This window comes from Marmota marmota, unplaced genomic scaffold (assembly GCF_001458135.2).
Source record: "Marmota marmota marmota unplaced genomic scaffold, marMar, whole genome shotgun sequence".
Lineage (NCBI taxonomy): Eukaryota > Metazoa > Chordata > Mammalia > Rodentia > Sciuridae > Marmota > Marmota marmota.
The window spans coordinates 9590416-9613448 of record NW_025999945.1 but is presented as its reverse complement, the minus strand read 5'-3'; the positions used below and the strand labels follow the sequence as shown (position 1 = coordinate 9613448).

Genomic DNA, 23033 nt, shown 5'->3' with positions numbered 1-23033 from the left:
TGCCATTTCTAATGATAAGCTTACTTTAGGGAGAATCAAGGCCACCACATTTCCCAATTCACATTGTGGTCTGTGTAAGTTGGTGGCCACTGGAGAAGTGCAGTGCCCTTTGGGAGCAGAAGTGGCAGCACTCAGAGAACCAGTTCCCCCTGCCCCTCTCTGAGCCCCCTCTTGGCTGTCAGGACCTGAGGCTGGCAATGTTTGAAGGCAGGAAGGAGTTCTCTGCCCTGTGGAAACAAGGATTCGGTGTCCTCCCTCCCCAACTCGATCAGTTCTGTGATGTCTCTCTTCCCCTGACTGCTACCCTTTGCCTTTCTAAGTATCTACAAAATTTGGAATCTCTAGTTTATGAATAATCTCAAACTCCCCATTTCTATAGTGGAGGAAACGGAGAACAAAAAATAATAATGATGAGTAAATAATAATGATGGATTTGGTTGAAGCCAAAATAACATGTGGATTTGAGGCTTCAAAAGAGATTTCTAGGCAAAAGTCAAAGTGTACAGCACATTCCCTGTTCTCATTATGCCTAGTGCTTAGAAGCACATGGGTACAGTACATACGGGTGAGAAAACCTTGGGGCCCTGTAGTAACCCCGGGCATATGATGTTATTTACAGTTCTGGAGTAAATACTTGGCGAGATCAATTGAGACCAACGCAGTTGCTTCAAAATGTAGCCAGATTCAAAGGCTTCCCGCCACCCATCCTTTCTGAAGATGGAAGCAGAATCAGATATGGAGGGAAAGAATACAGTTTGGATGAATTTGGTGAGTGCAGAGCTGTGGTTTGTAAGCAAACTATAATAACCTATTTCTGTTGCTGGGTTTGGGGAAGGGAGATGGACAGAGCCAGAACCCTAGTTGTACTCTATGAGACCTGCACACGTGACTCTAACTAACAAAAGCCACATTATAGTAGAGTTTTTCTGTCTTGTCAAGCACCAGCATGGACATTCTCCTGTCTGCCTTATGTTTCACTTGCCCTTTTCAGGTCACAGCCATTTGAGCTTTGAACACCAAGTTCTGGTAATTAACTAATTTCTATGTAATACATAATTCATTCAAAAATGCTCAGATGACAGGCCAAGAATTTCTCTTCTATGTTTATTCCATCATTTATTCCATCCCTTCTCTAAGATGCCTCATGGATGTGGGAGATGGTTCAAGAGCCAGCTAAGTTCCATATGGCTCATGTCCAAGTTTGGGGTCTTTCTCTTTGTCATGCGATAATTTGTAACACAACCAAACCATCCTGACACATAATCAACTAGCCACACCATGACCAAGACTGAAATTAAGTTCCATAGAGCATAAGAGCTACGGTATGCTTCCATGTTTTGTAGGGGAAAGGACTTCCACATGAGGTCCTGGTGGGGCCAGCCTTGAGGGTGCACGGGAAAGGTGAGCACAGATGCATAGGCGTAAAAGGAATTCCTGTTCCTCAGCTTGATTCTTGACACTGTAAGAAACTAGGTTTTTGTCTTTCCATTTTGAAAAGGACTTAGTCAAGTGCAAAGATGATTAGATGTTTAAGAAATGTTGGTGGGGCTGGGGATGTGGCTCAAGGGGTAGCGAGCTCGCCTGGCATGCGTGCGGCCCGGGTTCGATCCTCAGCACCACATACAAACAAAGATGTTGTGTCCGCCGAAAACTAAAAAAAAAATAAATATTAAAAAAAAACCTCTCTCTCTCTCTCTCTCCCCTCTCTCTCTATCTTTAAAAAAGAAAGAAAGAAAGAAAAAGAAATGTTGGTGCTGCAAACACTATTGAGAATAAAATGGAAAACATCATGGTCTGGTAGTTAAGGTTACCTCCAAATAATCAAATATCTATCCCCCCACCCCAAAAAGCTCTATCAGTAATGGAGATTGTTTACAGACCAAATCACCCCCCAAAAAACTTAACAACTAAAAACAACCATTTTTGTTTTGCTCAGTTGTGTGGGTCAGGAACTGCTCAGTTGAGCAATTCTTCTTTGAAGTCTCTCATGGGGCTGCATTCATCTGAAAACTCAGCTGATGGGGACTGGCCAAGATGGCTCACACACATGGCTAGCAGAGGATGCTGGCTCTCCCTGAACTTACAACCATAGCACCTAAACGGGCCTTTCCAACTGGGCAGTCTCTGGTACTCAGACTCCTTACTGATGGATGGGTTCCTCCAAAGTGAGTGTCTCAAAAGAACCAGGCAGGAGCTTCATGGTCTTTTGTGCCTTATAAGTCACACAGCATCCTTTTCCCATACATTAGTGTTTCACTATGTCTTCAGATTCAAAAGGTAAGTATACAGAACCCACCTCTGGCTGGGAAACTTGTCCAAGAATTTGGGGCCATGTTTTTAGAATGCTACAGTGATGCTAGAAGCACTAAAAATTGAACTCCAAAATTTCAGGGGCTTAACACATTAAAAGTTTATTTCTCACTAATTCAAACTAAGCATTTCCACAGGTGGATGGCCTTCTCCCAAGCAGTATTTCATGGACTCAAGGTCTTTCCATTTTATAGCTCTGCCATTCTTCAGCAAAGGCATCTAAGGTGGCTGTCCCCCTCCATATCCAAAATAGAAAGGCATACAGAAGATCCTACATGACAGATATTTATGGGCCAGGTCCAGAGGTGATATACACGTCACTTCCACCCATGTTACATTCTAGTTGAATTTGATTGTGTGGCCACATCTGACTGCAAGGGGGGTTGGGAACCTGGCTATCAGCCTGTGCTGCAAAAGTAAATACAGACTGCTCTTGCCATCCTGGGTGTGTTTTGGTCCCTTTGTCCCTTGGGAGTCCAGCATGTGAGTGTGAGCAAGTTGAGTGTAAGCCTGAGAGAGGCAGAGCCCCTAGTGAAGAGCTTTCTTTATCCACTATTCCTGCAAGTCAAAGTTGACACATTGGCAGTGCCTGTCCGTTGTTGCAAAGTCTGGGGTGAAATGCTGTGAGCAGCTCAGGTCATTCTTACTAACCGTCCCAAATACCTATCTCTGTTTCAATGCCACTTTCCATTCCAGAAGTCAACAAAATCCTGCACCAGCACCTTGGGGCCCCTGAAGAGCGCCTTGCCCTTCACATCCTCAGGACTCAGGGGCTGGTCCCAGAACATGTGGAAACAAGGACTTTGCACAGCACCTTCCAACCCAACATTTCCCAGGTGAAGGAGAAGCCTCAGCATCCTAATGCAACGGCTAACACAGATTTACCTCTTGTATCATGATTGAATACTTGTAGATACACGAGAAGTAGAAATGACAGTCAAATTAATTTCATCCCAAAGGGGAATGTATTGTACAAATCTTCAGGGAACTCACTAAATGTTAATGGAGATTGTCTGTGACTCAGAACAAACTTGATCTGGACTCTCCCTCTTGTCCCTGTCTCTGTGAATCTATTTAATCTCCTTTTCTGCTGTGGTGACCTTCCTGTGAGTTTAAATATTACAGATAGTTCCTGAGTATTTTTGTGTTGTAGCCTCATCTGGTTCCAAATGTATAGGGACTGGCTGTCCCAACCTGGCCCAATTGTCCACCAAAGGACCACTCAGCTGTAGCCAGGAGAGCAGGTTCTGAGAAAATGACTGAGCTACATCAGGCCTGGGGAGAAGTTACCATTTGAGACTAAAGAGTCAGGGAATCCCAGCTCCCTTTCCCCAGAAAAGAAAGAGTCAGGGAAGCAGTCCCATAGGACACCAGATGGCAGGTCACAGGGACCATGTGCATGGGGATGAGGGCAAGTCAGCTCCCAGAACATGGGGAGAACTTCCAGAGACTCAAAGCAAGGCTTGAACAATGCCAAAATAATCTAAGTGGAAATGTTTCATAATGAATATTTCTAGGCCATTTCTGCAGATATTTGGATCCAGTGAGTCTGGGTTAAGGCCAGGAATCTGAATTTTCACAAGTTGCATGACAGATTCTGATGCAGGTGGCTAGGAGATCCCATTACAAGAAATGTCAATCTACTGGATGCACATACTGTTAAACCTACTGCAGGACTAGGGACAAGATCATCACTGAGGAGTGGGCACAATTGGCTGTATTTACTAGGTCATTTTGTCACTTGCCTCTTGCTTTCATTTTGTGCCACATTTTCATTTTTTTTTCCATTTCTTATTCTTTTTCCTTCCACCAAAGAACCTATTCTTCTTCCTCTCTCCCCTCCTCCCCCTCACTTGTATAGTCTCAAGAAAATGACAAAGTGAAAGTGGAAGACAGACTATTATGTCAAGCAAAATAAGTAAAAATAGGAAGGTGGGGGGAGGGGAGGCTAGAAAGTGACATTATATTGTGTGCATGTATGAATAGATAACAACAATCCCATCATTATATACAACTCTAATGCAACAATAAAAAAAATGTAGGGGGAAAAAAGAAATGACAAAGTGAGGAAGATTTCTCCCTTGGAATCCCCCAACCCACTATCATTTCTGCCTACAGCATTAGACACAGACTGGCTAGGTCTTACAGGACACCTGGACGCCTCATGTTCTGCAACATGTCTGATGTATTGTAGAGCCCTGAGCCCTAGACCTTAGTTGGAAGAGAATCAGGCTCATAGTAAAATGTATCTCCTTTCAAGAGCTCCAGGTAATTCATTTTGATCATAATGCATTAGGAAGCCAATCTAGTGGTTTCCTTGGCAACCTTCTGGAAGACCAGTCTGTTTTTGTCGGAAAGTAGAGTCTACAGAACATCCAAAATACTTTGGAGACTATAAATTGGTTTGTATGGTTGATATAGTTTTAAATGGCATTCCCAGCCTGTCTGGAAGAACATTCCAGTCAGATGAATAGGCCCAGTCTGCGGCAGTCAAGAGAGTTGAGCAGGGTCTCGCCAAGATGGCAGCACAAGTGTCAGAACAGGCCTTCACCCTTCCTCCATGAGCCTCTTACCAAGCGGGGGCTTTGATAAGCCAGTGTCTGGGAACCACCACCTTTGGGGAACAGTAACACTCTTGTCATTGTTTGAGTCCCACCTTTGAAAGAGCCTTATTGTAAGTTTTGGGTTTTTTTTTTTCATTTACATTTATATTATTATAATTTTGTATCTTGAGGTAAGTGGAGAATCCCTTGAGTATCACAAAACTGAGACAAATATCAAGAGGTATTGTGGTGATGCATAGAGTGACAGCTGGAGAATTGTGAGAGGGTGAAGGACTCAGTTTTAAATTGTTGTGAGAAGGGATGTGTGTGTGTGTGTGTGCTCACGTGCTCACTTTAATGGGTGTGGTGTTGGGTAAGTGATGGAAAGTCCCTCATTTTACTAACCAGGAAAAACTCAAACTATGATACAAATGAGCTTGTGCAGCCATCAGAGCCCCCTGGTGAGAATGGAAAGTGGGTGGCCTAAATAACAATGCAGATATAAGATTAATCTTGGCTGGCTCTCTTCCTCTTGTTGCTGCCCATCTGGACTAACAGATTAGTAAACTTGAAGCACTAGTTTAACTTAAGAAATATGACAGATGATTATGATTGTACCACTTACAACTTCCGTCTTCTTTTCATTTTTGGATGGTTTAGGGCAAACTTCAGATGTGGGTGGATGTTTTCCCCAAAAGTTTGGGACCACCAGGCCCTCCTTTCAACATCACACCCCGGAAAGCCAAGAAGTAAGTAATCTCGAGATTCTGCTGCCTTGGACTTAGGGTTTAGTCCAGAACCGGAAGAAAAGTAATTGAAAAATGTGCTCCTTGCAGATACTACCTGCGTGTGATCATTTGGAACACCAAGGATGTTATCTTGGATGAGAAGAGCATCACCGGAGAGGAAATGAGTGACATCTACGTCAAAGGGTGAGGTGGCATGCAGGAACCTTGGAACAAAACAGGTGTCCTCCTTCATTGGATGCCTACTTCATTAGAAGCCCACTCTAAGATTCTTGGCTACCTGAAGCTATTTTATCTTATTAATTCCCTCTGCTTAGAAAACTCTAGGAAAACACAGGTGGGAGAAGGAGAAGAAATCAAAGATAAAATTATATAGACCTTGTTTATGAGCAGGAATAGCTAATGACTCTAAAAACTGATATTCACTCCATCATTTCTCAAAGTAGATTTTCTTCAGTTTATTAAGCAAATTTGTTATTTCTGAGATATTTTAGTCCTCTTTGACACTTTGGATAACTAGCCTCAGAAAATAAGTAAAGTTTTCAAAATTTGTTTTTCTCTATATTTTATTACCAGCAACCAAATGTCAGGAAAATGAGGAAATACTGGCATATTTTTTAAGAAAATCATTTCCTGAGTGCATCCAGTGCATAAAATGCATAGTTGTTCATTACCCTCCTTTTGTGTGTGTATGTATGTGGTGTATGTGTGTGGATTGAACCCAGGGCCTTGTGCATGCAAAGCAAGCACTCTACCAACTGAGCTATGTCCCCAGCCCAGTTGTTTGCTACTCTCTTGCTTGTATATTCATTTTCAAACAGTCCATATTGATGTTACTTTCTTGTTATGCCTTGATCAGAGATGTTGAGTGCAATACAGCATTGTGATTAAGAAGTCAGACTTTGGAGTCAAAATATCTGGGTTGAAATCCAGGTACTTTCCCTGCTAGCTGGGCAAGCTCATAAACTCACTGTCCTTCATGCATAGAATGGAGATAATGGTAATGCCTGCTTCCTTGGGCTATCCAGAAGAATCAGTTACTCAAAACATTCAGGATGGTATCTGGCAGATGGTGTGCACTACGTGGGTGTTAGCTACAATTATTGCTATTATTCCACATGCACCGAGTTTGGTTCTTTGCTATGTAAAAGATAAGACTTCTTGAAATGTAATGTATTCATAAAGTGAGAACAAAGTTTCACTTATGATCCCAAGTGACCTTCAATCAAAACTTAGTTCAAGACATGATAATTATTATTTAGGTTCAGTGTAAACAGGGAATGTTTCATCAAGTTCTTCATTATTCTTTCTCATTTCAAGATCTCATTACCATTCCCCGAGGAAAACTAATCCCAGCTAATTATATATATGCAAATTCATTTGACTATCATAAGCATTACTTTTTTTTCAAGTCAAGAAAACAAATTCAAGTAATACTGGATTGAAGGAAAATTCCTCTAAGCAAAGAGTAAAGCTCAACTTAAAGTACCATGTAAAATTTGGAATTAAAATCTAAATGCTAAGGCTAGGAGTATAGCTCAGTGGTATAGGACTTGCCTAGCATGCTCAAGGTCTTGGATTTGATCTTTAGCACTTGAGAGAAAGAAAAAAGAGATGGGGAGGGGATTCTAAATACTATATAGAAAAAAATGACCCATGCATAAATACCATGCCTAGCACTACATACATTCGGGTATTATATGCAAAGCTATAATGCATGCACGCCAATACATACAATTAGAGTTGTATATAATGATGGGATTGTTGTTATCTATTCATACATGCACACAATATAATGTCACTTTCTAGCCTCCCCTCCCCCCACCTTCCTATTTTTACTTATTTTGCTTGACATAATAGTCTGTCTTCCACTTTCACTTTGTCATTTTCTTGAGACTATACAAGTGAGGGGGAGGAGGGGAGAGAGGAAGAAGAATAGGTTCTTTGGTGGAAGNTTTTTTTTTTTTTTTTTTTTTTGGATTGCTTAAGTAAGATATGGGAAAGGAAATGCTAACATTTTGAGCTAACTCATATTCATTGAGCCTATCAGCAGTGATGACAGACGCTAATGAGTCATGGTTGTGAAGACAAAAAATCATAACCAGCAAGCTTCAGTATACCCGAAATAGAAGCTACATTGTTGATATTTTCCAGAAAACTTCACCTTAGCCCTATTAACTGAAGTCTAAAGGGTTTCCTGCTTTGGTTTTAGAGGAATTATATTTTATTTGGCTCCAACCTGTGTTGGATGCAATAGAGAGCCTCCCCTTCATAAATCACCCCCGGCTCCATCGATAACTGGAACCTGCCCAAGAAAAGTGCATTAATTCTCTTGCTCTTCGCGCCCCTAATCACTGCACAATTTTGCGGCTAGATTACTTGTCAGTCACATCAAGCTAAGTCTGTTTGCCTCTGCTTTTCAGCTGGATTCCTGGCAGTGAAGAAAACAAACAGAAAACAGATGTCCATTACCGGTCCTTGGATGGTGAAGGAAATTTTAACTGGAGATTTGTGTTCCCGTTTGACTACCTCCCCGCCGAACAACTCTGTATTGTTGCTAAAAAAGTGAGCTCTGAAATAGGCCAATGAAAGTGGATTCATGGGTCTTCCGTAGCTCAAATATTCAGGGAAGGTCCAAGCTGGTCAGGACTTTGGAGGTCACTGAGTCCAGCTCCCTCTTGGTACAGATGGGGAATCTGAGACCCACAGAGGTATAGCTACTTGCCCTTGCCCAAGGTCACACTACTGACAGGTATTTGTGTGATTAGGAAGTACATGGGAATTTAACTGGAGGTTTGTGTGCCCATTTGACAACCCCCTATTAAACAACTTTCTTCCCCCTGATATATTTCATAGGGCAAAAGATAAAGGATAGAAAAAAGAGTCCTTCATCAGAACATACAACAACCCATGAGTGCTTTTTATGTCATGGGGAAAATGATCTTTCCTCATGACAGGCAGAATTAATCAGAGACCAAATATTAAATGCCCCTTTTAATCCTCCTTATTAAGCTTCAGTATCTGCCTCACCTCCTTCAGAAGCACTTCCGGGAAGGCTCAGGGTCCTTGTGTCTTAATTAGTAAGAATTTCAGTTACAGGACTCAACTCACTTTTTAGGCTTAGACCTAAAAAGTGATTTATTGGTTCACATTCCTAAAAATTCCCGTGTTGGCTGGCTTTAGGCACATCTGGATCCCACGTTGAAGAGATGTCTTTAGACATTGGTCCCACACTCCCTGCCCTCTGCTCTGCCTTCCTCTGTGGGCCTCACTTCACGCAGGCTTTTCCCTGGTGGAGGCAAGAGGGCAACCAGTAGCCCCAGCTCACATCCTGTCCTCTCAGAAAACCTCAGCAGAAAGAGAAGAAGAGTCCCCAAGGAACCAGCCAGCATTCTGGAACTGGGCCTTGTTGTCTATGCCTATCTGAGATCATGTGCCCTTGTGAGTCTGTGCTCTGATTGGCCAAGCTTGAAGTTAGCCATGGAGTCCAGATTGAATCCATTGGGGAAGGACGTGCTTTCATCCAATAGTGGGGCCTGAAAGCTGGACGGACAGTAGCAAATGTTCCCTGACCCATTCCTTCCTCCTATATCCATGGCACCACACTCTATCAAAACACACCTGCTGGGCTGAGGATGTAATGTAGCTCAGAGGTAAAGTGCTGGCCTAGTACACATGAGTCCCTGGGTTCAATTCCCAGGATCACACACACCAAAAACAAACCCTGTCCTCTGCCTGTGCCCCATTGGGTCAGGCTCTACTCAGTGCTGGTCCTACTCAGTACTGATGCTATCGTGAGCACTTTTTCTGTGCCTGGTGGGATGGATGTCTTCCGAGGGGACTTTCTAGAGGCACAGAGGCTCAATATGAGATTGAATCACATATACTTTCAAATGATTAGGCAGAATGGCAGGGGATGGCATCTGAGTCAGGCAATGCCCTTAGGTCAACTTAATTTTTGCCCACATCTAGAGTTGGACCTTCCGTACCCTGAGTGGTACTTGAAGCATAACCCTACAGGACAATCAGGAGGATCAAAGGACAGTAGCAGAGAGGGTTCCCAGTCCCTCAGAGCCAGGCCCTCTCAGCTCTGCAAAGGAGAACATTCCAGGAATAGGAAAAACAGGATACAACCCAACGATCTTCGTTAAAATTCCCAAAACATTGGGTGTATTCCAGTCCATCAGGGCCAGAGGAACTTAGTCATAACTGGGCTGTGGAGGTGTTATTCTTGATTAATATTGTCTGAGCAGAAGCAGGGATCACAGTTGAGAACTTAGAGACCCTTTCCTAGTCCTCCCTCCGAACTTTCAGTGTGAGAGATCTGAGGGTCTTAGGTGACTACAAGCATGTAAAAGCCAGAAATATTTTTCAAAACCCAAAAATGTTAGGACTGTGTGTGTGTGTGTGTGTGTGTGTGTTACTAGGGATTGAATGTAGAAGTATTTTACCACTGAGTTACATCTCCACCCCTTTTTATTTTTTGAGACAGGGTCTCACTAAGTTGCTTAGGGCCTCATTAAATTTGAGCCTGTCCTTGAACTTGTGATCCTCCTGCCTCAGCCTCCCCAATAGCTGGGATTACAGGTGTATGCCACTGCACCCTGCTTTGAATGTTTTAAATCTGTACTGATAAGAGAGTAGAATATGGGCCCCAGTCCCCACTGCATGTTAACTGAGAATACGCTCTAACATCAGGTATAATAGGGTGGGTGGGAGATGGCTGCACAAAGGGAACACCGCAGTAGGTGCTGCTGTGGGCTGGCCTAGAACATCTGGCTTTGGGAGAATAACCTGAGCAGGCCATAGTGACTTTCAGGAAGGAGATCAATTTCTTCCCAACCCCTGGGGTGGCAGTAGGAAGTCACACTGATAAAAACATGGCAGACAATCTGCTTTGGGGAATTGCCTGGGACATCCTTTTTGTCACTCAGTTGGTGGCCTTGAGACTTTCTGGGGAGGCTGATATGAAGTGGAAGAATGGGGCCAACGGGAAGGGGTGTTGGGGAGGGCAAGGAGATAAAGACCCCATGCCTTAATGCTGCATCCAGGGGCCAAAGGGGAGGGTTTCAGATCCCGCTAATCACTATCATTCAGGTTTGTCTGTGTCTCTTGTCATTTTAGGAGCATTTCTGGAGCATTGACCAAACAGAGTTTAGAGTCCCACCCAGGCTGATCATTCAGATATGGGACAATGACAAGTTTTCACTGGACGACTACTTGGGTATGGCTTACTTACTTACTTAGAATTGAATAATTCTAAGAAACTTGGCATTAGTGAAATAAATTAAAGCTTGAATTGCTTAAATCTCTACTGCTGGTCAGTAATGGGAGAGGGATGGGGGGTATGTCCACTGCCTGGATGTCCTCTGGGCAGTGTGGCCTGATGGGGAGTGTCACCCTTTCCATGGGCCCTGCCCACCCTCAAGGGGCTGCAATGGAGGGGCTCACACCAGCTCCTGTCTCCCCTGGAAGACTCAAGTCTGTTTATTGGGGTGAGGGGAGGGAGGGATGCCACAGTCCCACAACCTCACCCTGCTGCTTGCTGACCTTCCCACCACTGCTTTGCCCTCGGACATCTCCTCTGTGGCTGAAGGCACTAGTCACAGGCCCCACTCAATGCCCTCCCTTCTTGGCTCTGTCTTCCTTCCACCCTTTAAAACGCAGCCTTCCCTGAAGCGGCCAGGGCTCTTTTCCAGCCACCCTCCCCACTCCAGTGATTTATGCCTTCTCACCTTAGTTAAGGGTGGAGTTCTGCCCTTCAGCTTTCAGCAGATTATGGCCCCTGCCCCAGGGGGTGTGTAGCCTGACCTGTCTTAGTGCCTCATATAGTCCTAAGAAACCATCACAACGATTATTCCCAATTCATCCATTCACCTTGTACTTGTCTGTCCCCTAAAATTTACCATAACTGAAATCAAACTGGGCATTTCTTCCCTGACCTCAGATCCACTCTCCCCATGAAATCATCTCATCCCGGGGCCCCTCCCTTTCCCAGCCACCCAGTGGAAGCACTGGGTCCTCTGTGACTCCTCTTTTCCCCAGGACCTGGCCACCACTCAGTCCTTGCAATGTAATCCGCCTTATCATGCACAGTTCTTTTCTTATTTCTGTCTGCTTTCCACTTGCCAGTTCATCTTCTCTTGGCTGACCGTTGCAGTAGCCCCTAACTAGCCTCCCTCCTTCCATCCTGCCCCAAGGGGCTCTTCCTAGCAGAGAAATGTCCCCCAATAGCTATATCTTACTCCTCCCTTGACCCATCACAGCACCCAATAAAATTATTTTAACTGAGTGGTTATTAAGAGTAGAACAGGGCTGGGGTTTGGGCTCAGTGATAAGGCACTTGCCTCGCACACATGAGGCACTGGGTTCGAATATATATATAAAAAATTTTTTAAAGAGTAGAACAAATAAATGAGTATAGAAGTATGTTATAAGAGCATATGGATGGAACACTCCAGAATAATAGAGGATTTCCTCCTAGAGTTTAAATGAAGCAGTCTGATGACAAATTAGGGGAATGACTATTTCAAAATGGCTAGCAAGCCAGTCACCAAAAGCAGAGACTAACATGAGCAGGCATAAGCTCAGAAGAAGCTGAGCGAGGTCAGCTGTGGCCTGGAGGCCCATGATACACAGAAGGGCAGTGTCTGAGCCTGGCAGTTTAAAGTGGATCTACCACAACCTCCCTATTGCCGCCCCTCCTGACCAGACTCCTCGGACTCTTGTTCTATTACTGTGGAGTTGACCCTACATCACAGACTCCATTTTCTTAAGAAAAGGGCTCTCAGGAGTCCCCAAACCCAAAAGACACTTTTCACCCATTGCCACAGTGGTATGAAAGAGTTAATGCCACCCCATCATAGAAGTGTGCTTCTCCAGACACCCCAGTCCTGGCCAGGATTCTCAGTTCCTGGTGAGGATTTTCTGTTGAGTTATGTTCCTTCAAGCTCCCCTTTCTGAGGTCAGGAGAAACTTGAACGTGAATGTTCCGTGGAGCTTCCCATGTTCCAAGTACCCGTTGTCTTTACCCACAGCCAAGTGACCTCCCTGTTCAGGGCAGCTCAGAACTAAAATGAGTACATTTCAAATACAAGGGCTGTGAGTTCAGTGGAGATTTTTGTCTATTGATGTTTAATTGCTTTGAATTTATAGAAGAACTCTGTTTATGCTCATGTCTTGGAGAAAGAAAACATGTAGTCCTCTGTGAGAGGCTGAGCAGGGGACAGTTATTTCTTCTGCCATTTTCCATCCTATCTGGAAAGAATTTAAAAGTCTTCCGCTGTCTCTTTCTCTAACTCACCCATCACCTGTTCAGAATCACTGTCTGCTTCTCCTCTGACAAGAACGTTCTGTTCACTTGTGAACAATGGCTGATCCTCTTGAAGCTCATTTGGACTTCACGTTGTTTCCTTGGCTAGGTTTCCTGGAACTTGATTTGCATCACACGATCATTCCAGCAAAATCATCAGAGAAATGCAATTTGGACATGATTCCGGACCTCAAAACCATGAACCCCCTAAAAGCTAAGACCGCCTCGCTCTTTGAACAGAAGTCCATGAGAGGATGGTGGCCATGCTACGCAGATAAAGATGGCTCCCGGGTGATGGCTGTATGTATTTCCTGGTTGGGACTGTTTATTCCTTTTATCATTTAGGTTTTGCTCTTTATCAGTAGATATACTCCAGGTTAGATAGGGCAGTGTTAAATTGGTTAAAATGTTTGTACCTGGGATTATAAGAAAAGGTGGGAGACGCTATGAATATGTGTTTGCAGGGGGGAGGTGAAGAGGTTGAAATGATCCAAACAGTAGGAGTCTAAGTAGTTGCACTGTAATTCTTTGGGACACGCCTTCACCAGGGAAGGTTAATTTATGCTGAGCTTCCATGACTACTCAGTACAGAAAAAGAATCTTCAAATTTGAACTTCTCTCATTAAAAAAAAAAAAAAAAAAAGTTAGAAAAGTAAGGAGTACTGAGTAAGAAGGCCATAACTTATAAGCATGTTTGGGGAATTCAAGATATATTTTGAGCCAGGCACAGTGGCACACGCCTATAATCTCAGCTACTTAGGGAGGCTGAAGCAGTTAATCGTGAGTTTAAAGACAGTTTGGCCACTCAGCATGAGTCTGTGTCTCAAAATTTTAAGAAAATGAAAAGATCTGGGATGTAGCTCAGTGGTAGGGAGCCCCTGGATTCACTCCTCAGTAACATACTCGTACACACACACCCCACAGAGGCAGTACGGCAAATTATCATGCTCGGTCACAAAAGACTAGCTCATTTGTTGTATCTAACATCTGTGATCGTTAATTATGAACCAGGTAACATGCTAAGGGCCTTACATTCATAATCTTCTTTTTAAAAACAATTTTGGTATATGGTTCTCACAAAATAAACTTCCCTCATTCAGAGTACACAATTTGGTGAGTTCGGGCACATGTAGGCACCCATTAAACCACCACTATCACCAAGAGCCAGAACCTTCCATCACCCACAAAGAGTTCTGTGTCCTCTGCAGTTGGTTGCTTTCTGTCACTATAGATTTGTTTGCATATAGTCTTTTTGAATTCTGCTGACAACCTTGTGAAGTAAACATCATCTCCATTTTATAGATCCAAATATAAGCTGGGCAAGCTCAGGCAAGGTGCCCCAGCTTCTTCCAGCCCATACACAAAGTAGCCATCTGAGTGCCTCTGCCTAAGTGGGTATCAGGGTCAGCACTTCTCAAGTTCTCATGAACTTAGCCCCAACTGGGCTTTCTGAGGTCCTGGAAAGTCTGTTACAATCTTAGTTAAAACATGATATAAAAGTGGACATGTTTCTAGACCTCTGACAACCTCAAGGTCCTCCTTGAGCATCACATAAGATTATCCATATAGAAAACTTAGATGGAGCCCGGGCATCCCTCAGGAACCTTGTCATCAGGGAGGCAGCATTCATTCATCCACCCATCCATTGACTGATTTGACTAATGCACATTAAGTACCTACTAAGTTCCAGCACTACTGCACACAGTAGGTCTACAATGCCAAGTGTGGGGAGACATGGCCCTGGTTCCTTGGAGCCCATAGTTAATGCTCCATATGTGTTAACTATTGTTTTTAGCAGTGCCTCATTAAGTCTGGGTCCATGTAAAGTTACAAAGGAAGGTATGTGAGACGGCGAGATTGATGTGGAATGCTGTAATGTCAGGGACACACAGAACAAGAAGCAGAGAAGAGAGAGAGCAGTGTGTCCTCTCAGTTTCCCACACCAAGTCAGTTCAGAAACACACATGGAAGAGGAAATGTGAAGAACTCTCTTGAGGAAAATTGAAGGCAATCTAAGGATTGTTTTACAAGAATAAAAATCTTTACTTGGGGAATACTCCTTGGGTTGAAATGAAAATATTTGAGAAACGTGATGTCATGTGTTTACCCTGTTCTGCTTTACTGAAGGGGAAAGTCGAGATGACATTGGAGGTCCTCAACGAGAAGGAGGCAGACGAGAGGCCAGCTGGGAAGGGACGGGATGAACCCAACATGAACCCCAAGCTGGACCCACCCAAGTGAGAGGCCCTCTTTGTTCTCCTGGTTGTCTGATCCCCAAACACCTGTGGTTTGAAAGCCCCCCTTCTAATTCTGAATGGAATAGATTAGCTGTTGTCCTAATTCTGTACTTGAAAGTGGGCCTTGGAGTGGGGGGAGGGGAGTGCAGAGAGGTGGGCAATCTGGCTGCATTTTAACTGTTCTCCTTCCCCACAAACCAAAGCTCGGTGTCCTCAGCATGTTAGGTGGCCGTACAGGGTCCCTGAGCCTTTCTCAGACAACTACAGAGAATAGCATCTTTTCCTGGCTTTATAAAGGTTCTGAGTTATTCCTGAAACTGTGTTATGCTCTGAGGCAAATCAGTCCCTCCCGAATTGGGTGGGTGATACTATATTTCTGCATTTCAGCCGACCCGAGACCTCCTTCCTCTGGTTCACAAACCCTTGCAAGACCATGCGGTTCATCGTGTGGCGCCGGTTTAAGTGGGTCATCATCGGCCTGCTCATCCTGCTCATCCTGCTGCTCTTCCTGGCTGTGCTCCTGTACTCCTTGCCGGTAGGAGGCCCGGACCTCTTGTCTCGGCTCTGTGTGGGGGTGGACTGGGCCTGGGCATCTGACTCTGTGTTTGCCTGGACCACTGCTTAGAACAATGGGCCCCTGAGCAGTTCTAGTGATGGGACGCTTCTGCTTCTGGAAAATCTACTGTGAAGTGTCCAGTGACTGGAATTGCATTTTCAGGGCTTCACAAATCACATACAGAACTTTATGGTCTTGAGGGCAGGAGGACATTGACTGGGAATTGGAGGAGGAAGCACTTGGGACTTCATATCGCGTTTATCTGGCACCTGGGCAGTGTTTCCAGCTAACCTTCCTACCTTCAAGCTTTATTGTTCTAAACCACCCTGCACCCTAACTCCTTGCCCTGGTATTTGAGGATCCCCAATCCTGACTTATTAAGGTCCCTACAAACCCCATACTCTATCCAGCTACATAGTTGACCCCAAATATTTATTGCACTTACCTATCTGGATCCCTTTTCCCAGTTTGTCTATCCAAATCTCATTCTCTAAAGCCCATGTCACATATAAGCTCTCCTTAAATTTCACATAATCACCCTAGTGAAAAATGGTACAAGAGTTAGCCATGTGCATAGAAGTTGCACCTTCATTCCTCCACTCAGGGAATTATTGAGCATCTACTGTAGCCTAAGAGTTAGGATGTAAAGGTAACCAAGGCATGATTTCTGCCCATGAGCACTCTATAGCCTGGGATCTACTAGGCATATGATCAAGTTCATTCCTGTGGGAAGCAAGCTGTTATTGAGCAAATGACCACAAGGAGCCCATTGCTGAGGACATTTTCATCAAGGGGGAGGAGAGTGGCATTTTAAACTCAGTTTGGTGAATGGTGAAGGAATGGTCCAGGCAGAGGAAATCAAGGAGAGCAGCAAGGTACGAGGCCCTGATAGCCGAGAAGAGATTCAAAAACTCTTGCTCCAGTTCATATTAATCACATTACACATGATTTTGTGTTTAGTTACATAGTCCTACAGGCACAGTAGGACTGTTTGTTTCAGTGTTGGGGATCAAACCCAGGGCTCTACACATGCCAGGCACCCCCTCTACCTTGAGCTATGCTCCAGTCCAGTAGCAGCTTTATGTTTTCATTGCCCCCATATAATACTTCCATTTGCCAGTTGTAGAAAGTCCAGTCCATCTTTTTCCTGACTTATATTCTATGGACGTAGACCAGTGGTTCTCAACTGGGGGTAGGGTGTTGTTCCCTCAGAAGACATTTGGCAAGCTCTGGAACCACTTTGGTTGTCATAATTGAGGGGATTTTCTGGCATTTAGTATGGAGAGGCCAGGGATGCTGCTGAACGTCTTGCAGGGCACAATAAGTCCCACTGCAAAGAGCCATCTGGTCCTAAATGTGAATAGTGCCAGGACTGAGAGATCTTAACTTAAATGTGTTTTTAAATTTTATTTAACATTTCAGGTATATAAAAGCTATATAACATTTCATATAAATATATACACATACAAACGTACTCTTTTATGTGCTGTTTCTATTTCCTTTCTAGAACTATTTATCAATGAAAATCGTAAAGCCAAATGTTTAATAAACGTGAAGACAACTTCTCACAAGTCCTCCAGCAACGAGGGAATCCTGTCTCCACTTACAGACCAAATCTGCATGTGATTTGGTTGGTGGCAGACGCTCCAGCCTAGCAGCAACCTGCACTACTTGACCACACTAAATCCTGGAAAGTCAGGCCAACGAGCAACAATTTTACCTTGTTACCTTTCAAAGTATTAAAAGTTATATTTTCTAAAGTTTTAGTCCTATTTTTAAGAGTATTTTTCAAGGTGGCTGGTTCCATTTATGTGTCCTCCATTCCATGATTCAAGTTTTGGAAATTGCTGGAATGGAATTTGAAAATTTTCATATCTTGACATCATAGATTTCTTATCTGTAATCAGGAAAAAAGACTGCATTATAAAAACAGCTAGAATAGAGTAATTCTTCCTTATGTCACAAACCACTGTTATGATATTTTGTATGAATAAACATCATGAGACTCTCTTCAATCTCTATGATGAATGCAAATAAAACTATTTCACTTTTTACACATAGTTGTTTGTTCTATCTGTGGGCCAAGCTGGGAAGGAGGAAGTTTCTAGCCCAGTGGTCTCAGTGGACCAAATGCCATGGCACACCACTTGACCTTAAAATGTGCTGCAAAATTTTGGCCAGTGGGTCCAACTGAGGCTAATATAATATATAATAAAATCTAACACTTATTAAAGGTTCTTAATCAGGGCATAGCATCATTGTAAGTTGATGTTTATTAACTCAATTGGATCCTCAAGGTAATCCTACAAACTTAGGAAACATAATTAAACCCATGTTATAGTTGCTTTTTGTTGTTGTTATTGTTTTTGTTTTTTGTGGTGCTGGGGATTGAACCCAGAGCCTTGTGCAGGCAAAGCAAGCACTCTACCAACTGTGCTATATGCCCAGCCCAGTTTTTTGTTTTGGTTTTTGTTTTTAATGAAGCACAAAGAGTTTAAGTAACATGCCCAAGGTCGCACAACCAATAAGTGATAGAGCTGGGATTTGAACCCAGATATTCCGGATTCTTCTTCTCAACATCTCTTAATCACAATAATGTCTCCCTAGAGGAAGGTTAAGAGAAACATAGAATTGAGGTGCTTAGATAATGAGTGACAGGAGCAGCACAATGTGACTCCCTGCCAGCACCAAAGACATCCAGCATGCTTGTGAGAACATTGTTTGTTGATTGACATATTAAGAGACCAGGGTGAGATCAGAAAATGGTTCTATTTAAACAGCAATCTAGGACCGAGGGGAGCAAGAAATGGTGTGATAACGATAATGCTTTTAGACTAACTGATACTACAAAGACTACTGTGTTGGCATTATTACTAAGGTGTCACACTTTTTTTTCCATATGGAGAATCAAACCCAGGGCTTCGTGTATGGTAGGCAAGTTAGGCAAGTGTTCTGTCACTGAGCCACATCCCCAGTCCACATTTCTGATATTTTAATTCCCTTCAGTATTCTGCCAAAAGTCTTAGCAAAGCGTGTTCAGTCACAAAGATGTTGAAAGTCAGGTACAGGGATACTCATGTGTAATCCCAAAGACTGAGTCAGAAGATTGCAAATTTGAGACCAGCCTGAGCAATTTAACAAGACACTCAGGTACTTGGCGAGACCCTGTCTCAAAATAAATAATGAAAAGGACTGGGGATGTAGCTCAGTGGTAAAGTGTCCCTGGGTTCAATTACAATACCAAAACAAAAAACAAACAAACAAAAAATTAAAAGACACAGCCCTAACTGAATGGGCATGTTCGCCATGCCCCGTGAACTTTGTACCCTCCTTCCAATGAGTCTGCTCATGTCATCCACCTGCATGGAGCATAACCTTCAACTTCATATCTTAACTTCACATCAGAACTCCTGCCCTCTTTGCAGTTCCATTCAAATATCACCTTCTCCTTGACACTTCTTAGGTTCCAAAGTGATCCTTCAAACTCAGAAGTGGACAAAATAGTCTAGCCTTTCTGGAGAAATATGAATATTAAAAGCCTTAAAAACACTGGATGTGAGAGTGCACGCCTGTATTCCCAGCAATCTGGGAGATTGAGGCAGGAGGATTGCAAGTTCAAGGCCAGTCTGAGCAACTTAGTGAGACCCTGTCTCAAAATGAAGAATAAAAATGTTCATGTACACAGGGAAAGATCGAATATATGGTAAAAATAACATGCATTGGTGCAAGAATGAAAAAACATCACTTTTTCTAGTGGTTTTGTTTGTTTGGTTTTTTTGTTTGTTTGTTTGTTTTTTTGGTCCTTGGGATTGAACTCAGGGGTACTCCATCACTGAGCCACCTCCCCAGCCCTATTTTATATTTTATTTAAATATAAGTTGCTTAGCACCTCGCTGTTGCTGAGGCTGGCTTTGAACTTACAATTCTCCTGTCTCAGCCTTTCCGAGCCACTGGGATTACAGGCGTGCGCCACCACACCAGGCCACTTTTTCTAGTTTTGTTACTAGCATAGGAAAATGCTGGTGTATGAGCAATAAAAAAAGAAAACACAAATTTACATTAAATAAGGACACAAATGTGTGTATGTGTGTAAAGAAATGCATCAAAATAGTAGAGATACAAAGAGTTTATGCAAAATTTGTATTTCTGCATATTTAGGTAATAAATTATAAATGTGAGTCAACATCGGAGAGTCACTTTTTTTTCCTATAAAACTATGAACTCAAGTTGGACAAACAATGCTATCCTTTGTTTCACCTGGTGAAGATATGACTCATCTTTACAACTGATGTAAGATCCTTGAGGACAGAAGTAACGCTTGTGAAATCTGCACACGAGGGCGTCACAGAGCAGCAGACTTGGCTTTGCTTCCTGGGCCACGCCTTAGACTCATCCAGCACATGAGCAAAATCATGCTACCTCAACCGATTGAGGTGAAGACTAAATGGAATCCCTTGCATAAAATGCCTTTACCAACATGGAAGGTCAGGAGGTGCTCAATATGAGGTAGCTTTAGGTGTGACATGAGACTCCGTAAAGTCAGATGTCTTTGTTCCAAAAGCAGAACTAAGAACAGGTTTTTGGGGTTTTTTTTTTTTTTCCCCCTCTAACCAGGTGAACCTTTAATAGGAAACAGGATCACTAGATTGGAGGAAAGCAAAAGCCAGATAAAAGTCTGTCTCCTACCTTCCCAAGACCCAAAGGAAGGAAGAAGGATCCCAAGTTCAGGGGGTAGGAAAAGAGCTCTTAGCCAGGCACAGTGGTGCACACCTGTAATCAATCCCAGAGGCTCTGGAGGCTGAAGCAGGAGGATTGAAGGTTGGAAGCCAGCCTCAGCAATTTAGCAAGACTGGAAGCAACTTAGCGAGACCCTGATTCAAAATTTAATTTTTTTTTTAAAAGGGCTGGGGATGTTGTTCAATGGTTAAGTACCCCGAGTTTAATCCCTATATCAAAAACAGAAAAAAAAAATAAAATGGTCAGCTTTTACCACTGCAGGCCCTGCTATGCAGGTTCCCAGGGGGTTCGGTGGGAGCAGACACTGTCATTGTTCCAATGGAGCAGAAGGTATATGTCCTGTTTGTTACTTTGGACTGTTCCAATAGACCCATATGGGACTGACTGGAAGACATTCTGGCTCTTGTTAAGAAGGGCCAGCTACCCACAGGTGATGCCCCAGGCATTCATATCCTTCCAGCCTTTTCAAGTCGCATTGTACCTATACCCATATTACCACTCTCTAACAACATCCATCATTGTGCTTAGACCTTACCTGAAGATCTGCAGCTTACCATTCATTTAGGTGACACTCTTAAGGATGAAAGGGAGACAGCATTTTTTTTAATTGGCATTTTTTTAGAGCAAAAGTAACTTCACAAAAGAGCACTGTTCCAGGCCAGGATGTCATTTGAAATTTTTCACCATGGGTACGGCACTGACACAGACCAATCAGAATGGATGCTTCAACACATTACAATAGATAAAGGCTATTAAAAATGAAACAAAGCAAAAACCTTGAACGACTATGCCAGTAAGTGCAGGCTGAATCTTAGCCTTCCTTCCAGGGAACCCTGCCAATAGGCTCTCCACAGTGTCTCACTCAAGAAACAGCTGCTGAGTGGGCGAATGAATGGCTGAAAGGAGTCTTTTCCTTCGTTGTCTTCACTATTACCTAAATGGAATCCATGAGTGTCTATCCTTTGAGTAAAGAGCAGCAAAGTTCATTAGGAATGAAATATTTCCATGCAGAACATTGAGCTGGGCTTTCTGAATACACCTCCACCCCCTCCTCTCCCCCAGAAAAAGCTTCATCTTGTCAAAGGATAATGGTCCCTCAATTGAGGTTGCAAGCTGCCTGGTGACCTATAAATGATAGCTAAAAGCTGGAACTAATCATAGTCCAGTCAGATTGTTGCTTCACTATGAATTAAATAACATTTAGTCCTAACTGATGGTAGCAAGTGTCACCATTAACGTCGGAGCCTTCATTAGGAAAATAAATCTCCATCAATGCCATGGGGTGACGGGGAACTGAAAATTCTGACAGGCGAACACTTGATTTTGTTTTGTTCTTCATTTTAAGGCGGCAGGGCAGGGCAGGGAAGGAGGGCTGTCACAATTAGACATTCATGTTGCTTTAAAGAGCTATTTGAAAACTAGAAGGAGTTCTGAAATCTATTTTGGAGCAGAAGGGAGCCGAGCTGTTTGGTTTTCCAGGTGCTGGCCCAGTGGCAGCTCTTTGCCCCTCCAAGTTCACCCTGGCTCAGAGGGCTGTTTGCTCAAGGACCTGAGCTGACTGGTTTCACGAGGGGAGCAGATGTTATTACAAACACTAGAAGGTACGTGCACTTTCCAGAAACTGCCCGTTCAGTTCAGGGAGACACAGATGGAGCTAGCACAAAGTACAACTTGCCTGAACCACCAGTGAGAGTGATTTCAAAGCTTAAAACCCCTCTGATTTAAATATTTCTTGTTAAATAGATTCCTTGGTGAGGCCGATACATCCAGTACCCTGAGCCATATGCACACTGCTTCTGAAGGCAGATGGGAATTCCAGTCGGGAGAATGCTTTTGACGGTCTGCTGGATGTGGAAAGAGTTCATAACAGAGTCGATGTTGTAAATAGATTAAGCACCCGCCATCTCTGCAGCTCAGTCCTGTGTTTGTTCAGCGCTGAATGAAAACTCCCTAATCTTGCTTAGGTTAAACATGATGAGGTCCCGAGGCAGATCAAAGGCAGGCTACTTTTCCCTTGGATATACATCCATGAAATGAAACGCCAGAGTTCATGAAGTTCAACAAAAACACGAAAGAAACGTGTAACGCGGACTAACTGCAAAACCTAACTAGTCGGGGACATAATGAAAAACGCAGGCCCGCCATGTGTCCAGGCTCACTCATACTCCAGGGGTGTGGGCTTATGGGAGATGCAGACTCCAGGTTTTTGCCATTTGAATCAACTGAACAAATATATAATTTAAAAAAAACAAAAAACAATGATTTTTTTTTTAAGAGAGACTCCTTCACATGACACCGAATGCTTCTCAGGGTAACCCAATTTTGCCAAAATTTATCTCAGCTTCTTAAAAAGGCTCTTTCAGTCCTTGACTAGTATTAATGGGCTACTTCCATGTGTTTTCACAAAATCCTACAGCCAAACCTATAATCCTCTCCCATCATATTTCAGCAAAGTCCTGCCCTGGTAATTATCAGAAGGAGGACCAGGAATATCCAGCTGGATTCCGACGCAGCACGGCAGCCTCTCAGATGAGGTTTCACCTGGGTCAACGGGATAAACAAAATAAATTGATGGAATCCTGTCTTAGAGCA

The 23033-nt window shown here is 43.3% G+C and overlaps 1 protein-coding gene across 5 annotated transcripts in view; it reads left to right on the top strand.

The window, feature by feature from the left end:
- The window catches only part of Myof (myoferlin), a 148681-nt gene extending 130921 nt beyond the window's left edge, over positions 1-17760 (top strand). For all 5 annotated transcript variants that reach the window (XM_048801765.1, XM_048801763.1, XM_048801762.1 and 2 more), the window contains 10 exons: positions 620-768; positions 3007-3146; positions 5514-5602; positions 5690-5785; positions 8023-8164; positions 10724-10823; positions 13021-13211; positions 15039-15148; positions 15536-15683; positions 17212-17760. In XM_048801765.1, coding sequence (XP_048657722.1) covers positions 620-768; positions 3007-3146; positions 5514-5602; positions 5690-5785; positions 8023-8164; positions 10724-10823; positions 13021-13211; positions 15039-15148; positions 15536-15683; positions 17212-17250 — 1204 coding nt within the window. In that variant the 3' untranslated portion in view covers positions 17251-17760. The remainder of the gene's footprint in view (positions 1-619; positions 769-3006; positions 3147-5513; positions 5603-5689; positions 5786-8022; positions 8165-10723; positions 10824-13020; positions 13212-15038; positions 15149-15535; positions 15684-17211) is intronic.
- The last annotated feature ends 5273 nt before the right edge of the window (positions 17761-23033 follow it).